At 48.7% G+C, this 10,000-nt stretch overlaps 1 protein-coding gene and 1 long non-coding RNA gene across 2 annotated transcripts in view; one reads left to right on the top strand and one right to left on the bottom strand.

Annotated features, from left to right (window-relative positions):
- Nucleotides 1–7,167, bottom strand: part of tshz3b (teashirt zinc finger homeobox 3b) — a 40,994-nt gene extending 33,827 nt beyond the window's left edge. The window contains exon 1 of the mRNA XM_030100112.1: nt 6,975–7,167. Coding sequence (XP_029955972.1) covers nt 6,975–7,014 — 40 coding nt within the window. The 5' untranslated portion in view covers nt 7,015–7,167. The remainder of the gene's footprint in view (nt 1–6,974) is intronic.
- Nucleotides 7,168–8,288: 1,121 nt separating this feature from the next.
- LOC115394845 (uncharacterized) overlaps nt 8,289–10,000 on the top strand; it is a 19,499-nt gene continuing 17,787 nt past the window's right edge. The window contains exons 1-2 of the long non-coding RNA XR_003932182.1: nt 8,289–8,808; nt 8,928–9,013. This is a non-coding gene — a long non-coding RNA (uncharacterized LOC115394845). The remainder of the gene's footprint in view (nt 8,809–8,927; nt 9,014–10,000) is intronic.

The following is a 10,000-nucleotide window of genomic DNA, read 5'->3' on the forward strand; positions in this document are numbered from 1 at the left end:
AAGCTAAACAGACAGCTAGAGCCGCAGCCAGAAACGCTAAGCAGCAATCCAAAATGACCCAGACGAGGGTCGATATGGCTCTGGAGCTCCGGAGACATCGGCAGCGCTTTTAAAATCAGTCATTTCAATAAGTGGCCGCAGGTTTGTACTGTGAGACGATCTCGGTGATCGTCTGTCAGAAAGTTCTCCAGAATTTCGTAAGACAAACCACGAGCGCTCACACATCCCGCCTCATGAACCCACTGTGGACAACAAGACGCTGCAGTGAATCTAATTCACCGGTCAGACTCGACTCCGTGAACCCAAAGAGTCAGTCGGCTCACAGTGAGGCTTCTGGTCGAATTCAGAGCAGCAGGAATTCATCGTCATTGTTACAATAATGAGATAAATATCAATATCAATGCAACTGTTACAGAAAAACAAGATTTTGCTTCCAGTGTCATTTCTAAATATATTGGGTTTCTTTGAGTCTTGATTTATTTCTGGATGTTTTTATTTTTCAATATATTTGGATGAACAGTCCTCACTGCACACCAGCCGCATTATTTTCCATCTTCCCCCAACACTTAGATTGTAAGAAGAACTCTGACTTTATAGCTATGTTTGTGAATTTGTTGTGTTTGTTAAATTTATGAGAGCGTTGTTAAGAGGAACATGTTTAACGCGCCCCAGAGAAACACAACGGGAGTCATTTTAATAAATCCCTGTCTCTCCCTTCACCTCTCCTCTTTTCAATTGGAAACGAGGGAATTAATTCATCCGACTAAATATGAGATAATCACTTTTATTTTTTTTTTTTGTAAGAAAGATGCAGAAGTTTTGTTGCGTTTGGTATTTATTAGCCGCTTCACAGCCACAAAAAGGAAGAAGTTTACGCTCGTCGTTCAGCTCTCGCGCCTCACAAAATATTATTCTTTGGGGAAGAAGAAGAGGAGGAGGAGGAGGAGGAGGAGGAGGAGGAGAACCGGGGGAAACAGGCAGAAGAGAGAGAGGGAGAGAGAGAGAGAGAGAGAGAGAGAGAGAGAGAGAGAGGGAGAAGAATTGGGGTGGGTGTGGGGGTGGGGGCGGAGGGGGAGGAGGGAAGGATGCAGCCTTGTGAGCCAATTTAAGAAATAACTGCTGATGCATCAGCTATTGACTGTTTGAGCGCTCGTGATAACGCTCAAGGCGAAACTGGGAGCGAAATGACAGCATCAACTGCCTGCAATAAAGTGCAGCGCGCCAGACCAAGGGAGCTCTAATTGACAGCTGTCAACCTAATGGGAGCCATGACGGAAGATTCGGGGAGAGGGAGGAAAAGAAACACTGTTTATAAACCATCAGCCACTTATCCTCAAGGAATGGAGGAGGGAGGAAGGGAGGGAGGGGGGAGGATGTGAGGGGGCTCCAGCTCCTCTTCCTCCCTCGCCCCCTCCCTCTCTATGATTGTCGTTTGTCTACTTGCTTGCTTCTTCATTCATTCCAACGTTCTCTCTCTCGTGCACATAATCTTTTTTACAATCTCATTCCCTTTCTGTCTTTGCCGATGATAGAATATTTAACTATGCTAGAGTTCTTCCACTTTATATCCCCTTCTCCCTCTCTCTCTCTCTCTCTCTCTCTCTCTCTCTCTCTCTCTCTGTTCCTCCGTCTCGGGGTTCATTGTGGCGTCGTCGGGCAGGAGCACTGAGAAAAGCAGAGGAAGGCCATAACAAATCACAATGTCAGTTAGCTGCCTGGGAAAGACTCACTCTGCACAAAGTGCTGCAGGGAGCAGCGCTGAGCGAGGCCGAGCGGGACACACACACATCCAGAGAGGGCTTTTTTAGCTTAGCATACATGCGAAAAGTTCCATTAGATGTGCTTAAGTTTGAGTCGCGGGCAGGCCGGCTGAGGGGGGACTTCAGACGCCGCCTTCATCAGAGCCGCTGCAGAGGCGGACGTAATCTGTTTCAGCCCGCTAAAAACTCATTTAACTGAACCAGATTACCACAACTTCAGCTAGTCAAGCTCCCAACGCCTCCTGCTCGTTAGCAGTTATTTTTCCTTTTTTGCATCACTTGGGACGGACTCTAAAAACTAAAATCACTGCAGCTTTTTCTTTGATCTCTTTAATCTTTAATCATTTTGAGAGTTGAATCCCAAAAAGTTTTTGGACAAATAGAAAACTTGAAAACTTCTGCAGACCTTTTGAGACAATCTCAACCAGATCGAACAATCAGAAAAATCCACTCTGGATTCAAACTAAGGTTCTGATAATAAAACCAACGGACAGCATGAAGCATCAGGCTGCTCAGGAACTTCAGCCTGACGGAGGAAAACTGGAGCCAAAAGTCTTTAAAGCCAAACAAACAAAATCATTACAGTGCAGATAAGTTTGAGAAATGCTGGAGCTTCAACAACAGGTTGATTAATCGCCCGCTTCTTTAAAGTTCTGAGAACATCACTTCCATTTCGAGGATGAAGAAGAGCTGGAGAAGGAGTTCCTCAACATTTCCAGCCGACATGTTTCTGAAGTCTGAGCAGAGACGAACCGGAAGCTGGTGAGCGAAAGCGTAATCACTGGAACACTCACACGTTCACAAGTTCCACATACACACAGGATTAGCAGGAACATGAGGTGGTTAGTGACAAATGTAAGGAAACGACGATGCTTTACCTCTCAAAACTATCAGGTGTTTTCACATCTGAGATTAAAACAAAACTCCTGCGTGAAACTTTTTTCATCATATTAAATTCTTTAAATATCATCACTTGGCCTATTGATTGTGATTCACTAACAGAAGATATTTCCACCCATCCTGAGCCATGCGCTGGAAGAAGAGAAAGATTATGTATTGAGCTGGTAGTCAAACAGCATCTACCCCGAAAAATCACTTTAACAATTAGCTCTGGATTTTGTTCCTTTACTAAACTGAAATGGCAGAAAAACAAGGTCACGTTCGCTGTAGTGCTCACTGTGGAATCTCTGTGTGAGTGTGTGTGTGTGTGTGTGTGTGTGTGTGTGTGTGTATTAGTCGTGCCGACTGCCTGCTGTGATTCCTTGCGTGTGTGCGTGTGTGTGTGTGTGTGTGTGTGTGTGTGTGTGTGTGTGTGTGTGTGTATGAGTGAGTGAGTATATTTAAATGGGCCACTGCATCTCGACTTAGATCCACCGTGAGTGCAACGTTAACACACATCAAGCATGATTAATCTCCCGCTCTCATCTACAATCAATCACACACACACACACACACACACACACACACACACACACACACACACACACACACACACACACACACACACACCGAGGCAGAGAAATCACAGAAATCAGCTGCTTTTCCTCCTCAGCTGCCATCTATCTCCTGTTGGACAGAAGCAGATCTGTCTCCATGTTAATATTTACATAAATCATGCTTAGCCCGTTTGGACACCGTGCTGATGATAGGTGTTTCGGAAAAATCAGCACCGGGTGAAAAATCCTCGCACTCCGGGAAAGTGTCATTGAGCAGCTAATAATGACCACTGTCAACGCCATCCATCTGCCGGCGGAGGAACGCCACGCATCCCGCACACACGCTGCGCCGGCGACGTGCCGCTCGCTCCACGTGTTAGGATATAAGTCCTGCAGAATTCAGAACATGCGGCAACAAAAATACGCTGGGTGTTTGATGCTCGGGCTTCCTCCCCGATAACAATGATCTGTTTGGTCTAGAACGGCTTTGAAGCCCGCGGACAAAAGCCTCGCCACTTGCCTGAGCTTTGTCTTTCCCTTAAACAAATAAATACGCTTTCTCGGTAAGGCACGTATACATGTGGTCGACTTCCACGCAGAAGGTCAGAGCTCCAACAGACGGAGCCAAGATGGAGGCAGGCTAGTGCCGGCGTGTTCGCTCTCCAGCCCCTCACCTGTGGCGGGGCGGAAAAAAAAGGAAGTGGGGGGGTGTGTGTAGTGTAGCGAGGAGCAAACGAGGACTGTGTAAGAGCACGTTGATTACATCCAACCACGCCACAGACCTAATTGGCGAGCGTGACAGCGTGTGGAGCTTGTCATCTCCAATCATTAGGCCTGTCAGGGATCCATCAGGCGCTCGGCTAATTAGCACAACGCTAATGAAGCTGGCAAAACAAGTCCTCTTTTTTAGATGGCTGAGTGCACGGGAAGCCTGGTGGTGGAGGTGGAGGTGGAGGAGGACGAGCGAGGGAACAAGGAGATACGTTCATACTGTGGGGGGTGAAAGCAGGGTTAGGGGTTTCTGTGATCAACTGAAGCTTGTGAGGCTCAGAGGACGGGAAACGTTCACCTGATGGTCTGCTCGGTCTAAATAAAGACAAACGCACCAGGAGAGCTTTGCTCATCTGAACCGAGCAGGTACCTGCAACCCGTCCAACGCTTCGCTTCCTGGGTTTACAAACCAAATCTGGAAGCAAAATTTACTGTGGAGCAGGAAGAAAAGAAAAAAAAACAAAAACTAAAGTTTGGGGCACTCCGCCTAGCCTTCCTCCTTGATTCACCCCCCCCCCCCCCCGCCTCCAAATTCCTAATCAAGGCCTATCATTTGCCATCCTCCCATAACTCTTGCCATCAGTGCAGCAGCGCAATCAATTTGTCATCACTGCTGGTGTGTGCCATGCCGTTCTCCAGAAAAACCTTACAACTTGCAGCTGGAGGGGAGAACAGAGGGGGGTGGGGGGAGCAAAGAGGGGTAAAACCAAACGAAAAAGAGAAAGAAGGACTAGGAAGTTGCAGATAGTTGGGAGTGAAACTCCTCCTTCGCCTCTGCTCGCGCCTGTTCTCGTCCGCTCATCAGAAAAAATAAATGCCTCATTTTCTCCCTCGCTCTCACTCCACGCCCCCCACCCCACCCCACCCTCATACCAGCTGAATAAAAAGGCTTTCAGTCACCCTACTGCGTCCATCTATCCATCTGTCCATCCATCCGTCGATCCATCCCGATCCCTCCACCCCTCTGCCTCCACCCATTCTGTCCATTAGGGCTAAAACATTTTGATCAAGCAAAGGCCCTGAGCTGAGAATACATAAGACTGCCTCTCTCTGTCTTTCTTCCTCTGTCTCTCTCTCTCTCTTTCTCTCTCTGTGTGCCAGCCTCTGATTGACCATTAGGGCCATTGATGAATGTGGCTGTCAGAGGGCAGACAATTAAATCAAATATGAAACAAAGTCTGTGTGACGGCAGCTTCTGATGGAGCAAACCAGTCTCAGGCCTCGCCATGACGCTAATAGTTACATGCTTTATAACCGCTCAGTGTGTGTGTGTGTGTGTGTGTGTGTGTGTGTGTGTGTGTGTAAACACTCCTGCCTCCTTACTTGTGTGTTTTTCTCTGTAAATCTCTGAAAATCTCCAGATATTTACCAGTAACAGTGCTTCTCAAAATCGAATGTTAAAGGTCATGGAAAAATTGTCGCTACTTCACGATTTGAAATTAGTCAGCTCCCCGATTAAATAAAGCCACGGAAAGAAGGAATGCGCTTTAAAATCAAGTGCGAGGAGGAGGAGGAGGAGGAGGAGGAGAAGTGAAACAGAAAACAGACACAAAACGCAGAATGACAGCGTTGAAGTTCCCGAGGTTGGGTGAGACTTCAGCTACTGGAGAGAGGGAGGAATGAGAGGGAGGAATGAGGAGGAGGGAGGGCATCCAGCAGAGGAGGGCTGGGTGGGAGGGGGGTGATTTATTGACACATATTGGGAATGAACAGATCAAAGGCTCGGCCAGATGACGGGTGATCAATCAGGTGTCAAATCAAAGATGGCAATTGTCCATTAAAGCTCTCTTCCAGTACACACGCCCTCCCCGGGCCGTGGAATAATCTTTACGCTACAAAAGTCCGGGAAGGAGGCGAGAAGGAAAACAGATGGCAGCATAGAAGGCACAAAGAGGTTCTGCATGAATCAGGGAGAAAAACGATCATCTCAGGTGGTGATTACGCTGCAAAGGTCGTTAAAAATTAGGCTTGTATGTCTAATAAATGAGACATTTCTCAAGAGAACGTACTGGAGTCAAAGCGTCACTTGCAGGCCACCAAACAAACGCCGAAAGATGACGAATAAAACAGCCGATTTCCTGCAATTCATCAGCAGGCTTTAATCCGACTTCCCCTCCAAAAAGGCATCAGCCAGCATCAAAGGCGTGGGTGACAGTCGGCTGACCCCGGGGGGCTCCGGCAGACCTCTCCAGTATAGATCACTAATTAGACAGTCAATAGCTGCACCTCGGAGGAGGAGGAGGTGCCGGAAAGGACGGGAACGAATTACGAGACTCTTCCAAAAGAGTTATCTGAGGCGAGAAGAGGAGAAGAAAATACAAGTTTTCTGTGTGTTTTCTGCTCGGACGGATGAACTCTGACCTCTCTCAGATGCAGGAGCACGGCCGCTGAGAATACCAGGTCACACTGGATCTTTTTTAATCAATAAAAATCTACAAACGACAACGACTGTTTTAGCATCAGTAAAGCCGGATGAAGTTAAAAATTACAGTAAAATAACCCAGAAAAGCCTGAAGTGACATTTTTGGATGTCTTCATTAATCCAAGCAGAAATTCCAGAGGGATGAAATAATTAAAACATTTAAAAAAGAAAGAAAGAGGTAATTATGTGGTTTTTTTATGAACTGATGTTTTTCAGAAGTCAATTCAACTAATTCTTGATAAATTAATAGGGCTGATTTTCCTGGTTAATCTTTTCAAAACAAGCAACTAAAAGAATTCTCTTTGAATATGAAAAAAACTTTTATGGAGAAATAAGAGTAAAACCTGAAAATTATGTTAGAACTCTGTTGAAGAAAAATGCAGTAATTCTTATTCCAACATGGTATTTTAACCAAAAGTATCATCCAGAGTGATCCACTACTTACTCCGTGGGTGAGGTAAATATCAATGAAAACTCAGAGAAGAAGGGAGGAGGAGGGAGAAAAAGAGAGAGAGAGGGAGGGAGAAAAGGGGGAGAGGAAGAGAGAGAGAGGTATGCACAGAAAAATGAGCGGTGAGTGAGTACCTGAGGCGCGCCGAGGCGCTTGCTGCTTCCTCCGCGGCATGTCGGCTCTGTGCGCCCGGCAGGGTGATCCGAGGCTGCCTGGGGGATCCGCGGAGCGTCTGATACACACTTTCCCACCCCCCCTTGGGTGCGCTCTCTAGGGCACCCACATAGATCGTGGGTGAGCGTGAGGAAGCGAGGGGGGTGTGCAGTTTTTTTTGTGCGCAAAAATGTAAAAAAAAAAAAAAATGAAAGAAATCAGAGGAAGGAGCCAGTAGGAGCGGAGGGAACCGGCGTGTCTCCCCCGCTTGGTCGGTCTGTGTGTCCGCTGCTTGACTGATCTCCTCTCGGATGGTGAAGGTGGCGGCGGGGGGGTCTCCGCGGCAGAAAAACACAGGAGGGAGGTCAATAATAAAAAGCGCTTTGTGTCTTGGTGAGATCCTCTACTTGGTGTCGGAGGCTGCAACAGGCGAGCTTGAGGGGATAAAACCAAATGACTGCGTCAGTCAAAAAGTCCGCAAACAAGGGGACACACACACACTCACACATACACACACACACACACACACATCAAGGGCTGACAGAACTGAAGCCCTGCGCCTCTTCTACGGTTCAACCTCTCCGCCGCTGATAGGCGTCACGTAGCTCCCCATCCCTCTCTTCTTCCCTCTCACTCCCTCCATCCCTCTCTCCACCTCTCTCTGCTGTCTTTAGTGCCCCTCTCACTGTATTCCTGACATTCACTGTCTTATTCCAGCCCGTTCATCTCCAGAGAAGCCCCCCTTTTGGATTAAATCGTGCGTAATATCGGGCTGCTTGCGGATGGAGAGAGAGAGAGAGAGAGAGAGAGAGAGAGAGAGAGAGAGAGAGAGAGAGAGAGAGAGAGAGAGAGAGAGAGAGAGAGAGAGAGAGACGCCGACACATGGCAGCCCGCACGAAAACACATATACTGTATCATTCACAAAAAAAAAAAAAAAAACGCACACACAGACGCGCACGCACGGTGTGAGATGCGAGCGGAAACGCGCACTTACTTGACTGGGTGCTCCTCCGGCGCGCGATCCATGAGGTTTTTCCGCCGTTCCCCAGTAATCACGCACGATTCAAAGCCAAGAGCAGCTGAAACATCTCATAGAAATCCATTCGCCTCTGGCAAGTCCCGTCGTGGTCCTCAAAAAAAAAAGCCGCATGTAGCTTTTTTTTCTCAGTTTGTTAATTCTCTGGACAGACAGCGCAGGGACAAGGAGGAGGAAGAGGAGGAGGAGGAGGAGGAAGGAGGAGGTGACGGTCGGGACCGGTCGCCCACTGCACGCTGCCCTTTGCTGCCTGGCTCGGCTCCCCGGTTTGGTCCGGAGCGCGGCGGGTTTGAAAAAATCCGCTCGAGGGGCAAAGTCACTCTCAGTCCGCGGCTGTGCGCGTGCGCGCGCTAGTGTGGCGGCGCGTGCGTCGTGCGTGTGCGCGAATCGATGAGATACGTGCTTGATTGGGTCTCCCTTGTTGTAATAATGTACATGAGGAGGAGGAGGAGGAGGAGGTGGAGGAGGAGGCTGCTCCCATGCAGCCTGCCTGGAGCGCACGGATCAGCCGAGCTCTGGCGCCGACTGCCAAACACTTTCTTGGCCGCTGACGGTACTTTTCTCCCCCTCTTTTTTCTCCTTTACGTGACCTGATAGGAGCTATTTAAATCAGCCACGCAGCGAATCAGACGTGTCTCCCCCAAAGCGCCGCGCCGCGCTGCGCTCCTTCCTCAGAGTTGACCGGAGAGGCGCAAAAAAAGAAAAGAAAAGAAAATCCTCCCGTCTTTTTTTTTTTATTACAGTTGTTACTACTGGATGGATTTCTTCTCTCCCTACAGGTAAGCGCTTGATCTTCCTTTACAACTTCATCAGATGTTTTCTGCGTCTTGACCTCACTTCACAGTGAGGAATAAAAAGTTTTCAAGTGGATGATTTTTTTTTTCTTTTCAATCCTCAGTCTGGAACGCGTGGCTTCACGGCGATGAAAACAATGGATAAAAGCTTCTTGTAGAGGGAATTGAAGAACAAGGGAGGGTAACAAGGGTGAGTTGCCAAAGGCTGTCTCTTTCTTTCTCTCCCCCCCCCTCTCTCTCTCTCTTTCTATCTCTCCCTCTCTCCTTCTGTCTTCCTCTGAGCCAGATGTGCCGCCGCTGCGTCTCGCCTCTCGCGCTCGTCAATAAGCCCGGAGAAACGGCTTCCTCCTCCCGCGATCCGCAGAGGGAATCAGACCGTCCTCTGCCCCCCTCTGTCCGCGTCGGTAAAAACCGGGCTCAAGTCCGTCCGGTTCCGCTCCTCCGTTCACCGGCGACTCTCCCGCAGATCGAGGATGTTTTCGCCCTAATCTCGCCGCGACTGTGTGCGCCGCTCCTCCACCGCGCGCCGTTAGATCCGCCCAAGCATCTGTCCGTCTTTCCATTGGCGCATCCATCAGTGTCACACACACACACATACACATACACACACACACGCACACACACACACACACACACACACACACCCCTCCCACCCTCGTCGTGTATACGCTCCAAACCTGACACTCGCGCGCACGCAGCTGGCACGCACGCGCTCGGAGGGGGCGACGGAGAGCTCTCTCTCTCTCTCTCTCTGTCTCTTCCTCCCTCTCTCTCTCTTCCTCCCTGCTCTTCATCTGACTGACACCTCGGTAAAAGGCAAACAAAAGGATGAAATCAGCGGCGTTATTTGGCCGCGTGAGTGTTTCCGCTCGTCGTGCACGGGATGAGAGAGAGCAGGTGTTGAGGCGGCTCACCTCCAACACATGGAGGCGGTTTTTACACTTTATCGCAGGTTCTGCAGCTCCTTTCTCCAAATGCACAAAACTTCATTCATAAATAGATACGTGCATGTGCCCGAATAGTTCAAGACCCGTGCAGGTGTGCACGTGCGTGCCTATCAGGAGCAGGTGGACAATAAAAAAACATTGATCCTACAATGATCCCAGTCGCCTTTAAACTTGATTTAGAGCTAAATAAAAGTTAGAAATATCTGATCCAGTGCTGATTGAAATGGATT

This window comes from Salarias fasciatus, chromosome 1, assembly GCF_902148845.1.
Source record: "Salarias fasciatus chromosome 1, fSalaFa1.1, whole genome shotgun sequence".
In the NCBI taxonomy this organism is placed as follows: Eukaryota; Metazoa; Chordata; class Actinopteri; order Blenniiformes; family Blenniidae; genus Salarias; species Salarias fasciatus.